At 48.0% G+C, this 19,029-nt stretch overlaps 1 protein-coding gene across 3 annotated transcripts in view; it reads left to right on the top strand.

The window, feature by feature from the left end:
- Nucleotides 1-369: 369 nt before the first annotated feature.
- Nucleotides 370-19,029, top strand: part of LGALS2 (galectin 2) — a 23,616-nt gene continuing 4,956 nt past the window's right edge. The window contains exons 1-3 of one of the 3 annotated variants that reach the window (XM_043968029.1): nucleotides 14,116-14,158; nucleotides 15,134-15,177; nucleotides 16,913-16,995. In XM_043968029.1, the coding sequence (XP_043823964.1) occupies nucleotides 16,919-16,995 (77 nt within the window). In that variant the 5' untranslated portion in view covers nucleotides 14,116-14,158; nucleotides 15,134-15,177; nucleotides 16,913-16,918. Of the gene's footprint in view, nucleotides 502-14,102; nucleotides 14,159-15,133; nucleotides 15,178-16,912; nucleotides 16,996-19,029 lie in introns of those variants that run through there. The other 2 variants (XM_043968028.1, XM_043968027.1) reach the window with 2 other exon arrangements.

The following is a 19,029-nucleotide window of genomic DNA, read 5'->3' as shown; positions in this document are numbered from 1 at the left end:
CTCGGGTCTTCCTAACTCCAGGCTTGCTTTATCCACTGAGCCCCTAGCTACCTCCATTTATGTGTGTGTATGTATGTGTGTTTGTGTGTTTCTGTATGTATGTGTAATGAAATTATATGCCAGGCCTCAAATTGAATACCCCTCATCCTCCTCTGCCCCCCACTACCCTACCTGCTCTCTTGGCATCAACAGTGCCTCTCTCCCCACCCTTCAGCACTCTCTAACCTTCTCTTCCTCAACCCTCCAGGGTCCTGGGACCCTGAGTTCAAGTTACATAGGAGTGGAGGGGCGGAGGGGCGGAGGGGAAGGATCCATTCGAGTTTGGGAGGAACTGAAGGCATCCACACTTCCTTCAGGAAATTGCTCTCTGCTCAGCCTGCCCAGCCTGTGCTAGGAGAGCTAGCAAGAGGAAGTTCCTAGACCCTGCTAGACTTCCCTTGTTCCCTCGATAAGGACCCATTCTAAGGGGCAGATCAACTGCATCAGGCAACCAGATGAGGCGTAAGTTGTGATCTTGTCAGAGCGTTTGTTTTTTTGTTTTGTTTTGGTTTTTTGTTTGTTTTTTTAGGGGTTTGTTTTTTTTGTTTTTTTGTTTTTTTGTTTTTAGTGAGGCAATTGGGGTTAAGTGACTTGCCCAGGGTCACACAGCTAGTAAGTGTTAAGTGTCTGAGGCCGGATTTGAACTCAGGTCCTCCTGACTCCAGGGCCGGTGCTCTATCCACTGTGCCACCTAGCCGCCCCTTTGTCAGAGCGTTTGTAAAGCACTGAGCACAAAGTGCTTAGAGGATATTGGTCCTTTGCCATCCCTCCCTAGAAAAGGTCGAGGGCACTTCATTGCCACTACTGCTCCTCTCACTTCTCACCCCTTTGTGATCTGGCTTCTGATCTCGTCACTCAACGGAAAGCTCTCTCTCCAAGACGCCACTGATCTCTCGGTCCCCAAATATGGTGGCTTATTCGTAATTTTCTTCTTCCTTATATGCCATCCACCTCCAGACAGAGAGATAGTGGGCTCAGGAAACAGATTGCAACATTTTTTTTTTGATGTGGCTAATGGGGGAGTGTTTTGTTTGTCTCTACATGTTTATAACAAGGGTTTTTTTCTCCAATAGGGAGGGGAGAGGTAAGAGGGAGAGAAAATAGATCTTTGTTAAATAAAAAATAATAATAATTTAAAAATTCTCATCTATTTCAACCTCTGCAGCATTTAATTGCACCTCCTGAGTATTCTCCTTGCTTCCTTTCTGGTGAATACCAGTCTCTCCTGTTTTCCTCCTACTTCTTTGATGGCTCGTTTTACTTATTTGCTGGAGGCAGCTAGGTGGCGCAGTGGATAGAGCACCGGCCCTGGATTCAGGAAGACCTGAGTTCAAATCCAGCCTCAAACGCTTGACACTTACTAGCTGTGTGACCCTGGGCAAGTCACTTGACCCTCATTGCTCTGCCAAAAACACAACAAAACAAAAAAAATCAAACTTATTTGCTGGATCCATCGCCCATGTCCTGCTCCCTAGGGGTGGGCCACCCCAGGGCTCTGTCCTGGGGCCTCTCCTATTGTTCTATTCTCTAAATGATCTCAGTTTTCAGGGCTTCAAATCTCACCTCCATAGAGATGACTCCCAGATATCTATGTTTGGTGCTAGTCTCTTTCGAGGCTCTCTCCCCATGTCATCAGCCTACACCTCAAATACATCCAAAATAGAACTCTTTATCTCTACCCCTCCACAAATTCTGACCTCTTCCTAACCCCCATACTTCTTTTGAGATTACCGCCACCTCAGAGTCATCTTCAACTCTTTCCTCTGCCTTATCCTGGGGCGCTTGGGGCAAGGCACTTAATCTCTCCAGGGCTTAGTTTATTTATCTATGAAATGGGTATAAGAATCCTTGCACTGAGAACTCTGGATCTAGAGTCTGATCATCTGAGTTCCTGTTTGTTCCTGATGTTGCCTTTGGGGTTTATAAAATGTAAAGTGAAAAGGACACTGGGTTGATTGTCAGAGAGGCTGAAACCTCAGTCCTGCCACTTATTAAGAGAGGAATAGCTTCCAAGAGTAAGCACTTGGTGCCTCTGGCTTCTGCCCCAGTTGGAGAGCTCTCATTTGGAGTGTTGTGTTCAATTCTGGGCCCCACAAAAGGTGCACAAAGGAAACCAAGGAGCTGGACAACATTCAGAGAAAAGCTCCCAGCATGGTGAAGGACCTTGTCATATGAGTCTGGTTGAAGTGATTGGGAAATGATTTTTCCCATTCTGGTGTTAGAAAGGAAAGGGGCTTGTTCTCTTCATCCCCTAAGGCAAGACCATAAGCAATAGGGGCAGCTAGGTGGCACAGTGTTATCCACTGTGCCCTGGATTCAGGAGGACCTGAGTTCAAATCCAGCCTCAGACACTTGAAACTTACGAGCTGTGTGACCCTGGGCAAGTCACTTAACCCCCATTGCCCCCCCCCCCAAAAAAGACTATAAGCAATAAGCGGACACTGAGGAGGACAATTTGGGCTCAAAGCTAGGACAAAACTGCTTATAATTAGGGCTGTTCCAAAGTGGAATGAGCAGCCTCAGGAGGGGTGGTGTTCCTCCTCATTGGAGGCCTTCAAGATGCAGATGGATGACTGTTTGACAAGCATATTATAGTGGGGTCACCCTCCCATAGTGTGGTTTAGGCTAAATGGCCACTGGGGCCCCTTCTTTCTCTCAAAGCCTATACTTCTCTGACACCCCTTCCCTTCTCTGGACCTCAGTTTCCCCATCTGAATTGTCTTTCCTTTTAATGAAAGGAAAATTACTGGAGTGCTAGTCCACACCGCAGTCTTTGACCTTACTCCTGCATACCACAATGGAGAAACAAAGTGCTTCATCATGTTTGGAGATTGTACTTTGCAAGGGCTTTGAATTGTGAGCACAGATGCATGATGGGATGTTTCAAAGCAGGCAGTAAAAAACCATGAGCTCAGGACTAAGAAAGTGGGAGCTGGGGCAAGTGGGGGTGGGGCAGGAAGAGTGAAGTCAGAAGGAGAAAGGTTAGAGATAAAGACAATGTAAAGGCATGCCCCCCACCAAACAAAGGCGAACTGCTCTTTATATATGTATATATACACATGCCATATATGATGTCTATATGTACACATATATGCCCTATCTATATCCATCCATGCATCCAATCTTTCTATGTGTTGGCACTGAGGGGCGCCTAGAGAAATTGAGCAGGGTACATTACCAGCATAGACCACCAGGTGGTGCTACAGGCCCGAGCTGCCAGCACCTGTGCGTATATGAGCGGTCCTCAGCCTCACAGGTCTTGCGCAATCGGGTCGCCACCAACTGAGCATGCTCAGAACGCCCCGCCAACGCCCCCCCCCCCCCGCCCCTTCTCGCGCTGCTTACGTTTCTTGCCTTCTTACGTAGACAGGGGTCATAAATGGTCCCTTGGAAGGAATCTTGGCTCTAGAGTCAGGGCTTGAATGCCACCTCTCTTACTACCTGTGTGACCTTGGCCTCAGTTTCCTCTTCTGTAAAAGGAGGGGCTTGAGCTAGCTGGCCCTTTCAGCTTAAGACCTTGGCTCTCCTGGGAGGTGGGGGCCGACAGCCCCGCACATATGGATTAAAGCCCTGGCTTGAGTAAGCCATAGATCCGTGTGTTGGAGTCTGGCTCCCCAGCTTCCCTCGTGTCCTGCTATATTCAGCCTTTAGCTGTTAACACCTCGACAAACAATTATCGGCAGCAGCTCCCGCCTGCCTGATCTCCAGGATTTTTCTGGTTTCAAAGGATTCAGGGCAATCTCTCTCAGCTCATCCCCATCGGCTCCCAGTTCTTGGGCAGGCTACCCCATATCCCTAGGGGGCAATTAATTATGTGATATTTCCATCTTCCCTCTTCCATTTGTCTCTTCCTAACCTCCTTCCTCTACCCCAATCCATCCATCCACAAGCACTGTGTGATGGGTATTTTATTTTCCTAGAACTGCAAATCCACCACATGGAAACAGCTGGGGGGGGGGGGGGAGAGGGAATGACAACTGCTCCAGATGTTGCATCAGGAGGAGGCTGTCAGCACTGACCCAGAATTGACCATAAATAACAATAATGGACCAGAATCCCAGGGTATTTGCTTTCAGCTGCTGGACTGTGGCTGCTTGTCTCACCTATAAATCAAACTTTCTCTTATCCATTAGAAGATTTGAGAACAGGGAAGAGAAAATTCTGTCTGATAAATACAACTGTGTTATTTCAACAGAAGCATGATCTCCTTAATCTGGACATGCCTGCTGGTGATGACAGTAGGTCTTATCCTGTATGACTGAACCTTTTCCTCTTTTCTGTTCTCCATGGTGCAGGGGAGGCCCAACTTACCAGGTGCCTCACTCTAGATTGTATGCATGGATCAGTTTTATGGGTTACCCAGACAATTTCATCATAGAGAGTGCTAGACTTGGTGTCAGGAAGATTTGAGTTCAAATCCTGCCCCTGGCACTGACTTTGGGATGATGAGACAATTGTTTAAACTCTCTGAGCCTCAGTGGTCCCATTCTCCATTGAGAATGAGAACTGTAATAATACCAACTATAATTATATTCCAAGGCAGCTAGGTGATGGGCCTGGAGTCAGGAAGATCCGAGTTCCAATCCAGCCTCAGACATTTATTAACTTAGTGACCCTGGCCAAGTCACTTAACCTCCTTTGCCTGTTTCCTCACCTGTAAAAATGGGGATAATAACAGCACCTATCTTCCAGGGCTGTTGTGAGGATCAGAAGAGATAATGTTTGTAAAGCACATAGCACAGCACCTGGCCTAGAGTAGGCCTATACGAATGCTTATGCCCCTCTCTAATAAACCAAGGATGTGTATAGTGCTTATCTTACAAGGTGGCTGTTTATCACAAGGATCAAATAAAATAATGTATAAAGGGTTTGGCAAACCTGAAAATTTCTATAGAAATGTCACTGTTGTAATTGTATGTAATGATATTATATCATGGTGTTGACAGTGGTTTTTCTTCTTTGGCTTGTTTCCAAAGTGTTGGCAATGAGGAAGAGGAAAGAGAGGTTTACCTCCCAGGAAGCAAACTGTGTACCTCAGAGGTATCACTGAGACTTGGTAGAATGAGATCCAAGCCCGGATGGCTGTGGATGAGGAAACATTATTCAGAAGAAGCAAGATTGACAAAAGGGGTGTGTGTGTGTGTGTGTGTGTGTGTGTGACTCCCAGAAGGGAAGACTGCTCCAGACTAGGGCACAGTGTAGCATCCCTATCACTCCTTAGTCCAAGAAGTCAGGTTTTTTTGTCTCCACATTACACTACTGAGTCTCATTGAGCTCAACACCATTTACAAGACTGTGCCAGACTCTTCTATTTGTCCTCTTTTACCTGCCCTTGCTTCTACCTTCTAAACATACTTTGTTGTTGTTGTTTTTTTTTAAGGTAATGGGGGTTAAATGACTTGCCCAGGGTCACACAGCTAGTAAGTGTCAAGTGTCTGAGAGCAGATTTGAACTCAGGTCCTCCTGAATCCAGGGCCAGTGCTTTATCCACTGCTCCATCTAGCTGCCCCTAAACATCCTTTTATAAAATCTAAGTGAGTGGTCTTTCTCTGTCACAAACTCTTAGTGAGTGACCATCTCCCCTGAAGGTTCCTGTCAGGTCCACCTCAGCACCCCCTTATTTCCAGTTAATGAGAATCAAATCCAATGCCAAATTTTACTTTGTTGGTTCCTCCACCTTTTTTTTTTTGGGTGAGGCAATTGAGGTTAAGTGACTTGCCCAGGGTCACACAGCTAGTTAGTGTTAGGTGTCTGAGACCAGATTTGAACTCAGGTACTCCTAACTCCAGGGCTGGTGCTCTATCCACTATGCCACCTAGCTGCCCCGGGCAGCTAGGAGTTAGGAGTACCTGAGTTCAAATCCGGTCTCAGACACCTAACACTAACTAGCTGTGTGACCCTGGGCAAGTCACTTAACCTCAATTGCCTCACACACACAAAAAAAGTGTTTAAGAAATGATCTGCTTTGCTTTTGGCACAGAGTTCTCGATCCAGAAGAGTTCTGGATATTTAGAAGGTAGAAGCAAGGGCAGGTAACAGAGGACAAATAGAAGAGTCTGGCACAGTCTTGTAAATGGTGTTGAGCTCAATGAGACTCAGTAGTGTAATGTGGTGACAAAAAAAGCTGACTTCTTGAGTCAGAGAGGTGAAGGCCCAAGGTCACACAGGCAGGAAGTGGCAGAGTCAGGATTCCCACTCACAACCTCAGACTCCAATTCCAGCATCCTCTCCTTCGTAGCTCCTACCTGTCTCCCATGTACCGGTCTGTCTCCAAATAGTTGGGACTGTTCCGAGTGCTTATGGATAGCATTCAGGTGACTCTGCTGTGTTTTGGGACTTTCAAAAATATAAAATGAAAGAAATTGGCCCCGGGAGGTGAACTTTCCAAGTGTTTTCACTGCAAAATTTGATACACTTTAAAAATGTATCCACCATCAACCAAGGAAACAAATGTCTAGAACGTTAATCTCTCCTCTGCGTCTCTGCCTCAAGGCCAGGAAGCGACCAAGGACAAACAAAGGGTTATTACACTGTGAGTCCTGAGCCTGTGGGCTGCAAGAGCTGGTGGGAGGGGGGGGGGTTGCTCCTGTGAGCAGGAGGGGGAGTCAGGGAGTGAGCCCACAGGGACCCTGCCTGCTGCTGAATCCTGGGCTTAGGAGCTGGGAGTGCCGGTGCTAGATGACTGATAAATGATATCTTTTAGGAGGTTTGTCATGCGGAAGAAGGGACAAATATTGTTCTGTGTGACACCAGAGAGAAAAATTGAGAACAGTGGGTGAGATTTGTAAAGGGGGGCTCAATAGAAGGAAAATATTGTGTGTGTGTGTGTGTGTGTGTGTGTGTACCTCTCTCACCCCTTGAGCTCTCCAAAAGCGGAATAGGCTACTTTCTAAGGTAGCGAGTTCCTGTTACTGCAGGAATCAAAGTATTAAGTGGCTTGGTAAATGGTCTGGATGGTCACTTGGCAGGGATCGCTCAGAGAGCAGTCCTTTCTAGGTTGGCCCAAATGGCTTTCCTTTTAGAGGTGTCTTCTAGGTCTCAAATTCTTCCGGCCACTTAAGTCCTGCCTTCAGTTATGGAAGGAGGGGCAATTCCTCTTCCTCCTATCTCTTCTATCTCCCTTCTCCTCCCTTGGCTCTCTTTCTCCTTCCTTTCTTCTCCTTTCTTCCATCCTTGCTCCTTTCTCCTCTTCTTCCTCCCTTGTTCCTTCTCTTCTTTCTCCTTTTCTCTGAGTCCCCAATGCTAAAGTTGGGAGGGATCCCAGGACATGTGGGTGGAGGGAGGTGGCCAGTAGGAGCCTCTCTGGTCTTCTTCCCAGTCTCCCTGTTGGTCCTGCCTCCTGTCCCTCAAAACTTCAGTTTGGGGCAGCTAGATGGCACAGTGGATAGAGCACCGGCCCTGGAGTCAGGAGGACCTGAGTTCAAATCCAGACTCAGACACTTAACACTTACTAGCTGTGTGACCCTGGGCAAGTCACTTAACCCCAATTGCCTCACTAAAAAAACCCCCAAAAACCAAAAAACTTCAGTTTGGCCTGGGTCTGTGAGAGGCAGGCAGAGATAGGCAAGGATGCTCGGAGGCCACAGGAGAGGTGGCCAAAAGGGAAGGAAGGAAGTGAGATGAAGTACCTGAGAGTCCCTGACTATTGGCTGGCACATCTCAGCTGCCTGAACCTTTTCTCTCTGCAACACCATCTCCCACAAGAGGTGTCCGGGAAGCTTCCTGGATGAAGAGGAATTGTTCCCCTCTCCCACCACTCTATGTCCCCCTTCCTCCATCCCCTTATCTACTCCTCATTCAAGGGACTGGGGCATTTGGAGCTTCCATTCCCACTTTCAAGGCCTCTCCTCCGGGAATGGGACCTTGGATTCTTTGGAAACTCTATGAGCTAGGGCAAATCTCTCCCTATTTTGGACTCAGTTTCTTCCCCTGTATAATATTGGGGTAGGATTCTAACCCTCTGTATTTTATTTCATTCCTTTGAAAACCACAATTGTGAGACAGGATCCCTAGGCCTCACTGGACTGCCCTAGGGGTCAGGAACACAAGTTTAGGATCCTCTGCCTTAGTCGACCTCATTTCAACCCTGGCATCCCAGCGAGCCTGTGAATCATCAAGTGCTTTTGGGTATCTGCATTATGACAAAGGGAAGGAAGAGCACCCGGCTCTTTCCCTCACCCAGTCCAGAATCCCTTAGGGAGGCCAGGCCTGGAGTTAGGAAGAACTGGCTTCACATCTTGCCTCAGCTACTTACTGGCTAGGTGACGGTGGACAAATCACTTCATTTCTCTGTGCCTTAGTTTCCCCATCTGAAAAATGAAGGACTTGGAGTCACTGGTCAGGAAGACCCTGCTCAGCTCCAAATCTATTATCCCGGGGCAGCTAGGTGGTACAGTGGGTAGAGCACTGGCCCTGGAGTCAGGAGGACCTGAGGTCAAATTCGGCCTCAGACACTTAACACTTACTAGCTGTGTGACCCTGGGCAAGTCACTTAACTCCAATTGCCTCACCAAAAAAAAAAAAAATAAGTGCAGACCAAATCTATTATCCCATGACCTAGCTATATGACTAACACCCAGATTCTTCCAAGGATGCTCTAGAATTTCAATTCAGTCCAAGCAGTTATCAAGCAGCTAGTTTGGGCTAGATGTTAGAGACACAAAAATAAGAATGAAATCGTCCCTGTCACGAAAGAGCTTCCATTCTACTGGGGGAGGGAGGGAACAATGCCAGCAGATAAGCCTGAAATTCATACAGAGCAATTTGGAAGGGCTGAGCCTTTAAGGGAGGTTGGAATGCCAAGACTTGGAGGTAAGAAATGATGGTGTTTCAGGGCCCAGGGACAAAGGCCCAGAGCAGAGACTGGAGATGAAATGTGGGGTGTGTGTGTGTGTGTGTGTGTGTGTGTGTGTGTGTGTGTGTGTGTGAGGGTGTGAGGGTGTCTGTGTGTGGTGGGGTGGGGTATGCAGTAAGTGTATAAGAATAATTGGAATGTAGACTATGTGAGTGGATGGGAAATAAGTCTTGAACAGCAGGTTGGGGATGGGTTGTGATGGTTAAATGCCACAGGCCATAGGGAGCTCTAGAGCTTCTTGAGGTGGGGCGTGATCTAGTCAGATGTGCAAGAGCTTTGGCAGCTGGAAACAGGATGTGCTGGAACAGGGAGAGAGCAGGCAGGAATACCAGGTCAAAGGTTCCTTCAGTAGCCTGGGGGAGAGGGGATAAGGGCTGAATGAGGGTGGTGGCTATGCAGGAGTGAGAAGGGGTTGGATGCAGAAGGTAAAATCAGAGAGACTTAGTAACCAGATGTTTGTAGAACTATGGCCATCTGGCAAAGGGTGGGAACTGGGTGCAGCCTGTGCCCAGGGAGGCCATTACAAGGAGGGGTGTGAAGGGTATCCTCAGAAAAGTGTAGGATGGGAAGAGAAGATGGGAGGGAGCCCTGGGCTTCCACTGATAGTCACATTATATCATTAAGGAAGGTTCCCAGAACTTTGGGTGGACCCTCTGTGGCAAATTCATGGGAGGACCATCGATGAGAGTTGTGGGCATGAATGGGTTGCAATCTCCCTGGTGGAGGGAGACTTCAGAGCACTGCAGTCTCCCAGGACCTAGCACAGTGCCCTGCATATCCTTGCCTCCACCAAGGGAGGCTTAGTGTAGAAGCTGGCTTGTTTGTCCTTCATTCTCCAAGAGGAGCATGACATCAGGAAGGTGATGTCTTGACTCACACTGAATTGGATTTAAGTGAGGGAGGGCTGTGTAAGGTCACCAACCTCACTCTCTCCTCTGGAGCCATCTGGGTCCAGTGGCAAGATATACATCAGAACGACTGGAGATGGCCCCAGTTAAGACAATTGGGGTTGGGGGCAGCTAGGTGGCGCAGTGGATAAAACTTCAGCCCTGGATTCAGGAGGACCTGAGTTCAAATCTGATCTCAGACACTTGACACTAGCTCTGTGACCTTGGGCAGGTCATTTAACCCTCATTGCCCCGCACCCCCCAAAAAAACCCCAACCAAACAAAGACAATTGGGGTTAAGTGACTTGCCCAGGGTAACACAGCTATTAAGTCTCTGAGGTGAGATTTTAACTCAAGTCCTCTTGACTCCCGGGCCAGTGCTCTATCCACTGTGCCACCTAGCTTCTGGCTTAGGTCTCAGAGGGCTGGGGGTCAAGACTCAGCTCTGGTGTTTGCTGTGTGACCATGGCCAATTCATTCCCATCTCGGACTTCCTCCCTAAAGTGAAGGTACTGACCTGGAAGACCTCCATGGTCTCTTCCAGTTTATAATCCTACAAGGTACCAGAGTCCACTTTGTGGAGCTCGGCGGGCACCACCCACCTTTCTGCTTGGCGAGGCTCCAGGTGCCAGGCAGCAAAGAAGGGAAGCCTCTGACTCTTCTTATCTCTGATCATCTTTGGTTAATTCTTGGGCAGCCTTTCCATGGGGAAACAGCTTGCCACCATTTATCATCCAGGGAGGTGGCTGACCAGTGCTCCTGCCCCACCCAAAGGGCATGTTTTCTCCAAATCTCCTCTAGTCTTTTTTTTTTTTTTTTTGGCAGGGCAGTGAGGGTTAAGTGACTTGCCCAGGGTCACACAGCTAGTAAGTGTCAAGTTACTGAGGCTGGATTTGAACTCATCCTTCTGAATCCAGGGCTGGTGCTTTATCTACTGTGCCACCTAGCTGCCCCCTCCTCTAGTCTTCAAGGCCCAGCCCAATCCCACCTTCTCCCAGAAGCCTTCTGGGATTCTCCCCCCACCAAACTCCCCTCCATGATTGGTTCCTCCACACCACTTCCTGTAGCCCTCGCAGTCAGTGACTCTCTGCATGCTGCTCATTTCCTCTCCAGTGGTTGAATGTCGGGGTCTCCTCTCCCCAAAAGCCTTGCTTATTTCCAGGTCTTGTGCTTCTCTGTTATCTCCCCCCCATTGGGGCTTAGCAAAGTGTCAGGGCCACAGTACATGCTCAGTCATTAATCATTGAACTCAGCAAAGGCTTTCACATAAGGTAGTCATTGAAATTGGTCAGTACTTGCTCCCAAACCCAATTATGGCCTACAATGGGTATTTTTTAGGGAACATCTCTCTGTCTCTGCCTCTCTCTCTGTCTCTGTCTCTTTCTCTCTCCCTCTGTCTCTCTGCCCCTGCCTTCTCTCTCCTTCTCTCTCTGTCTCTGTGTCTCTCTCCTTTCCTCTGTCTTTTCTTTCCCCCCTTTTCTCTCTCTGTCTCTCTCTCTTTCTCTGTCTCTCTGTCTCTTTCCCTGTCTCTCTGCACCTCTATACACCCACCCATTGTGTGTATATATATGCATATATGTACATTGCCTTTTATTTCTATTTAAAGAGTCACTCTTTCTGACATTTCTCTGAACCTCTGTTTTCTCCTCTGTCAAATGAGGAGATTGGGCTAGGTGACCTCTAAGATACCTTCTACATCTTATAAGACCTGAGTTCAAATCCAGATTCCAACACTTCCTAGCTGGGTGACCCTGGATAAGTCACTTATCCTCTGTTTGCCTCAGTTTCCTTAACTGTTAAATGGGGATAATAATAGCACCTCCCTCCCAGGGTGACTGTGTGGATCAAATGAGATAATAATTGTAAAGCTCTCAGCACAGTGCCTGCCACATAGTAGGTGTTATATAAATAGTAGCTGTTGGGCAGCTAGGTGGTGCAGTGGATAGAGCACCAGCCCTGGAGTCAGGAAGACCTGAGTTCAAATCCAGCCTCAGACCTTTGACACTATAGCTGTGTGATCCTGGGCAAGTCACTTAACCCTCATTGCCCCACCACAAAAAAAAAAGAAGAAGAAGAAGAAGAAGAAGAAGAATTCCTTCAAGAACTCAAAAATAAATGCTAGCTGTTGTTCTGTTAGGAGCCTGTGAGATCTCATTTTAAAAACGAGGAGCAGCTGGGAAGCCAGGTGCCCTGAACCCAGTGTGTGGAGGAGGGGAATAAGGTATAAGAAGGTAGCAGGGGGTTTTGAAAACCAAATCAAGTCGGTCCTCAGCTTCTGGGTTACAGCCATAGAAGGACCAGTGAATGACTTTTTTGGAGGGGAGAGGACTATGAGCCAGGCTGGCCTGGGAGGTCATTCTAACCCCAAAGAAGTCTGATGAGGCAGGAGTCCTCCCTAACCTTCCCATATCGTTGGTAAAGACAGGTGGGTTCTGAAGGTGACCTCATTGCCTCTTGCCTTTCCTTTGGTCTTTCTAGTGCCCTACAACTCATTAAATATTTTTTGATGATTATTACCCAGGATCTGCTTCCAGTCAAAGGAATCATCCATCCCTTCCCCCTCCTCTGCTGAAATCCCCTGAAGAGGCTCTTCCTCAGTTTAAGGACCTGCCAAGTCCTTGGCTGCCATCTTGGTTAGAACCTTGGGGCCCTTGACACCTCTCGCCCTATTGGCACTGCCCTGCATGATGCCTGGAAAACTCTTTCCTTCAGCTGCTCCACTTCTGGATTTGGGAACACCTTCTCCCTAGGCATGCCCTCCCCCTTTCCTCTCCTTCCTCTCCCCACACTGCTTTCTCTCTAGCCCCCTCCTCTGTCCCTATTCTTTTCTGCCCTCCCTTAATTTTCTGATGAAGTGAACACATACCTTCCAAATTGTGTCATGTCCACCTCTATGTGAGAATCTCAGCAAAGGTGATGGAGCGGTTTGCCATTTTGTCCTCATTTTACAAATGAGGAGCTGAGATAAAGGAGTGAAGTGACTTGCCCAGGGTCACACAGCTTGTAAGTGTCTGAGGCTAGATTTGAACTCAGATCCTCCTGACTCTAGGTCTAATGCTCTATCCACTGTACCCCCTAGCTATCCCACCTTCGGCATACTGTAGTGGAAAGAATGTTGGGTTTTAGAGGCAGACGGTGTGGGTTCAAATTCTGACCTTTCTACTTACTGTCTGATCCTGGGCAAGTCAGGTAACCTATCTGAGCCTCAGTTTCTTAATTTGTAAATCAAGGGGCTTGGGTTTGATGAGCTCTAGGTTCCGACCAGATCTAGGGGTGAGATTCTGTGATTTTAGATCTCTTCCTCTAACATTCCTCCCATGCTTGGATGCTCAGGGCAGCTCAGCTTTCCCCTGAAGATTCTAATTCCCTCTGTTGCTAGCGACCTCCACTTTAGGGACTCTACTCTGTATAGATCTTGGATCTGCCTGCTTATTTCTATATTGTCCCTTCCCTTAGACTGTAAGCTTCTTGAGGGCAGGGACAGTGCTTTTGCCTTTCATTGTATCCCTAGCACATAGGGCATATATAGTAAGTGCTTAATAAATGCTTGTTGACTGATTGACATTCTTGGCTCCTGCTTTAAGGCACATCTATGACACAGGATGAGAAACTGGCATCTTCCTCACTCCATACAACCACTCTCGGACCCTCCCTCTGACACCATCTTTCAGGAATCCCCCTCCCCTGTGGTACAGTGGGTAGAGAGCTGTCCTGGAAACTGTGGGCGGGTCACTTCACTTCTGGGTGCCCTAGGCAGAGGAGGTGCCTATCCGCACTGGTGGAGGGACTTCTCATGCCTGGGTGTTCCCAGTGCCAATGAAGAAGCAGGTTCAGTCCCTTTCCCTTCTCTCCCCATCCTTGTAGCTGTAAGCCTTCTCCATGAAGTACCTGGTATAATGTCTCCCACCTCCAGCCCTGCCTCATTCCAACGCCCTGGTCTACAAGTTCCTCAAAGCTCATGAGTTGCAGTCTGCCATCTACATCAACCCTGCACAGGAATGTTCATCTTCTAGACACTTCCCATCGGCCCCTTCCCCACAGAATTGGCCCCAGATGCCCAAAGTTCTGTTCTCAGGGCTGCCAGGCAGATGGGGGGCAGAAGGGGCCCTGCCCAGGCTCACAGGGGAAGGAAGAGGCAAAGGTAACGTGTCCATTCTTCAGTAGAGGAAGATGGGAAGAGGAGATACCTGGGAGAGCTCAGACATCTTGAGCAAAGTCCCTAGGTGTGTAACCTTCCCAGAGTTAATGTGTAACCTTCCACCTGGACAGCTGGGAGCTATAAGATCCTTGATCCTCCTGGCACTCAGAGCAGATCTCTCCAAGCTACCACAAACAGCGTGCACCAGTCACTACATCATCTGTAAGAAAGATGCCGGAGGTAACCTCAAAGCTGGGGCGGTGGGGGTGGGGGTGGGGTCCTCCTACTCTGCCTCTGCCTCATTTATCTGTCTTCCTTTGAGTCCCCCATCCTCCTCCTGCCTGACCGATGCTCGGAGGACGAGATCTCAGAGGGGATCCTGGATTAGGCATCCGGATACCTGCCTGCCAGTCCTCGTCCCTCCCTGATGTCATCTTGCCCAGGAGATGAGTTGCAGAGCTCTTCCTTATATGGAGACCGCTGCTCACATGCTAGCCTGTCTCTGAGATAGGGTTGTGAGGGTCCAATGAGAGAGTGGAGGGGAAGGTGGCCCTTATCCTAGGCGATCATTGATTTACAGCTGGACTCGTCGTCCCTGGGTCCAATCCCCACCCGCCATTTAACAGATGAAGAAACTGAGGCCCAGAGAGGGAAAGCAACTTGGCCAAGGGGTTAAATAGCAAGGAAGACTCTTCAAGGGTTCCCTCTTCATCCCTGCTTATTACAACCTCTACATTGCGTGTGAGGCCTTTTCTGATCCTCCCCGCCCCGCCACCAACTGCTAATGCCTTCCCCTCAGTCACTGTTGTTCAGTTGTTTTCAGTCATGTCTGACTCTCCCCGACCCCGTTTGGGATTTTCTTGACAAAGACACTGCAGTGGTTTGCCTGTTCCTTCTCCAGCTCATTTTACAGACGAAAAAACTGAGGCAAACAAGGTTAAGTGACTTGTCCAGGGTCACATAGCGAGTAAATTTAAGTAATTACTTTTCAATGACTTTGTCCTGACATTTTATTTTTTTTTGGGGGGGGGGAGGCAATTGGGGTTAAGTGACTTGCCCAGAGTCACATGGCTAGTAATTGTTAAGTGTCTGAAGCCAGATTTGAACTCAGGTCCTCCTGAATCCAGGGCTGGTGCTCTATCCACTGTGCTACCTAGCTGTCCCTTTTCAATGACTTTGTATACATTTTCTTTTTTTTTTCCTTTTTTTTTTTAGTGAGGCAATTGGGGTTAAGTGACTTGCCCAGGGTCACACAGCTAGTAAGTTATAAATTTTCTACAGGGCTGGATGTGTACATGTGGTTTCTCCTGATAGATTGTAAGTAACTTTGTGTCCTTAGTGCTTAGCACATATATGCCTTTGCTTATGCCAAGTGTTAAATAAATTCTCATTGATTATTAATTTTCCTGCTTTCATCTCTCCAAATTGCCATTGAATAAATCCCTTGAGACCTTAGCTGGGGACTGTAGCCCCTCCCCCCCAATTCTCTATTTCCACTACAAGCACAATTCTATGGACTCTCTGGTTCCTTCTAACTCTCAAATTCTGTGAGTGTGCGTGAGTGTGCGTGAGTGTGTGTGTGTGTGTGTGTGTGTGTGTGTGTGTGTGTGTGTGTGTGTGTGTGTGTGTGTGAGCAGAGGGGACTCACATGATGTGGCTGTAGACCCAGAAGGGTCCTTTAAGGTCAACCAGTCCACCCCCCTTCTCATTCACAAATGATGTGAGGGCTGCTGAGGCCTTTTCAAGGCTTCCTACCAACCTTTGGGGTCTACCTGGCACTCAACCCTCACCTGCGGCCCTAAGAAGCTGGAGCTTGCGCAGCGGCCACACCCCAGTAAAACTGTCTCAGCAAACCCACAGACCTCAAACCCTTCAGTGAGTTATGCTGAGTCTACCCCAAGCATGTGAAGACTTCCCCTGGTGCAAGGGGCTGATGAGAAGAATTTGTTCCAAGGCCTTGAAGGAGGCTGAAGCAGGTTCTGTGGAGGGCTTAGAACTGGGGTCATCCACTGCATCTGGGGCCATCACCGGTCATCTTGACTTTTGTCCTGGAGGAGAGAGTGAGGCTTACAGCTTTGCACAGCTCTGCTTCCCTTAAACCCAATTCATACACAAGTTAATGCTGTGTGACCTTGGGCAAGTCACTTAACCCCCATTGCCCTGCCAAAAAAAGAAAGACAGACAGACAGACAGAAAGACAGACAGACAGACGGAAAGAAAGAAAGAAAGAAAGAAAGAAAGAAAGAAAGAAAGAAAGAAAGAAAGAAAGAAAGAAAGAAAGAAAGAAAGAAAATGAATGATGCCGGGCAGCTAGGTGGCACAGTGGATAAGGCACTGGCCCTGGATTCAGGAGGACCTGAGTTCAAATCTGGCCTCAGACACTTGATACTTACTAACTGTGTGACCCTGGGCAAGTCACTTAACCCCAATTGCCTCACAAAAAAACAAAAAGAAAATGAAAATGAATTATGAATGATGAACAAGAACTTGGACACATTGAAAGGCAAAAGACAGCACCTGCCTTCAAGGAGCTTACAGTCTAATGGGGGAAACAAGCCAAGAGCTATGTACAAACAAGATGTAGACAGGAGAAATCAGAAATAATCAACAGAGAGAAGGCATTGGCATTAAGGGGGAGTTGGGAAAGGCCCCTTAATGGATGCTAAGTAGCCAGTAGGAGTGTTATTATATCCATTTTGAGGATGAGAAAAACCAAGATTCAGAAGGTTAAGGGCTGCCCCAGCTTACCCAGTTTGAAAATATCTGAATGGGGAGACCCATTCTCTCAGCACTGGCTGCCAGCAGGGCCTTTGAGGGTGAAAATGGAGCCAAGGGCAATGAGAGGAGCAGAGGAGATGGTGGAAAACAAGCCTGGTACTAGATTGGCCCCTGATATCTTCTTTGTCCCCTGAGATTGGGGGGGAGGGGGATAGTGACATGTTGGGGGCAAGTAAAGATGATAGATCAGCGCAAACCTCTTCTTTTTGGGGGCAGGATAAAATGGAGATTTACCACATGGAACTGAAGAAGGGCATGGCGCTGAAGCTCAAGGGGAAAATTAATGATGACACAAGTCGGTAAGGCTAGGGGCTGGGGCTGGGGCTGGGGCTGAGGCTGGGGCTAGGGCTGGGGCTGGGGCTGGGGCTGAGGCTGGGGCTAGGGGCTGGGGCTGGGGCTGGGGCTGGGGCTGAGACTGAGACTGAGACTGAGACTGAGGCTGGGGCTAGGGGCTAGGGCTGGGGCTGGGGCTAGGGCTGAGGCTAGGGCTGAGGCTGGGGCTGGGGCGGAGGATGTGAGCCTTCTCTGGAGCTGGGAATTATCTGGGAACTCTCTGAGGGCACACCCAACCCCTGCCAAGGAGGCTCCTCAGTTTGGGTGGCCAATAGAATCATGGCATGTCCCAAATGTTAGACATGCTAGAATTCTAAGTGACAGAATAGTGGTATGTTTGACTATTGGAATACCTTGGAGCAGAGCACGAGGACATCTCAGAATAGAGTGTTTTCTGTTTTCCCTGCAAAGGAGGGGAAAATGGCATGAGAACAGAACAGGATGTTTATGCCCAAGATAAGTCAGGGAGCACCCAGGTGCCCTTGGTGAATTTTAGTCTTGGTGAATTTCCTCTTTGGACCCTGAGAGAACTGGAAGATGGGATGATGGAGCCACTGTCAGAGATGTTGGAAAAGTCATGGGCAATAGGGAAAAGACACGCTCAGAGGAGGACAAAGCTTGTCCTCATTTTCAAAAAAGAGAACAGAGTTTGCAAACTCCAGCCCAGCTGAGCCTGGATGCCTGAGAAGATCCTAGAAGAGACCATTAAGGAGCTGGTTAGCAAACATCGGGAAAGGAAAGTGGTGGTTACAAAGAACCAGCAGGATTAGGGTTAGTGTTTATTGGGACTAGGTCGTGCCAAACTAAGCTCATTGCCTTAAAACTTTTTTTCTTTTTGGCTAAGCTGGTGCAATGCTGTTAATATTGTTTGTTGTTGTGAAGTCACTTCTGTCATATCTAGAGTACCTTGCCATTTCCTTCTCCAGCTCATTTTACAGATGAGGAAACCAGGCAAACAAGGTCACATAGCTCGTGTCTAAGGCCAAGATTTGAACTCAGCGAGATGAGAATCTTGTTTACTTAAATTTTAGCCAAGTGTTTTTTTTATTTAAATAACTCATTCTTCTTGTGGAGAAAGTGGAGAGAGATGGATTAGACAGTGGTCAGATGGATTCAGCTCTGGTTGGATGGCAAGCCTTAAGGAGTAATTATTAGAGGAGCAGCTAGGTGGTGCAGTAGATAAAGCACCAGCCCTGGATTCAGGAGGACCTGAGTTCAAATCCTGCCTCAGACACTTGACACTTACTAGCTGTGTGACCTTGGGCAAGTCACTTAACCCTCATTGCCCTGCCAAAAAAAAAAAGTAATTGTTAGAGATCAGTGCCAACATGACAGGAAGTCTCTAGTGGAGGACCCAACAGTTCTGTGCTGTTTGTTTGATTTTGTTTTTAATCAACGAGTTGGATAAAGATATAGACTACATGTTCATCAGTTCTGCAGATGACACACAGCTGAAGAGATAGCTGACAGAGTGAAGGCTCAAAAGGATCCTTATAGACCAGAGCACTGGGCTGAATGTAATCAGGTTCAATTCAATGGAGATAAATGCAAAGTCTTGTGCTTAGGTAAAAAACCAACTTCAGAAGTATAAGGTGGGGATGGCATGGTTAGACAATAGTTTGAAAAGGACCCAGGGGTGTGAGTGAACTGCAAGCTCTCTCAGAGTTAGCAATGTGATATAGCTGCCCCCAAAGCTAATGAAGCAGTAGGGGGTACAGTGGATAGAGCACCGGGCCTGAAACCAGGAAGATCTGAGCTCAAATCCAGCCTCAGACACTTGCTAGGCTATGTGACTCTGGGCAAGTCACTTAACCCTGTTTGCCTCAGTTCCTCATCTGTAAAATTAGGACATATCGGAGAAGGAAATGGTAAATCACTCCAGTATCTTTGCCAAGAAAAACACAGGGACTTTGTCCATGGGGTGATGTAGAGTCAGACGTGACTGAGCAACAACAAAAGCTCATGAAGCCTTGGGCTGTTTCATCAGTGGGGCCAGTTTC

Source organism: Dromiciops gliroides, chromosome 5 (assembly GCF_019393635.1).
Source record: "Dromiciops gliroides isolate mDroGli1 chromosome 5, mDroGli1.pri, whole genome shotgun sequence".
Taxonomy (NCBI): domain Eukaryota; kingdom Metazoa; phylum Chordata; class Mammalia; order Microbiotheria; family Microbiotheriidae; genus Dromiciops; species Dromiciops gliroides.
Note: the sequence above shows the minus strand (reverse complement) of the source record. Positions and strands in the feature narration are given on the sequence as shown.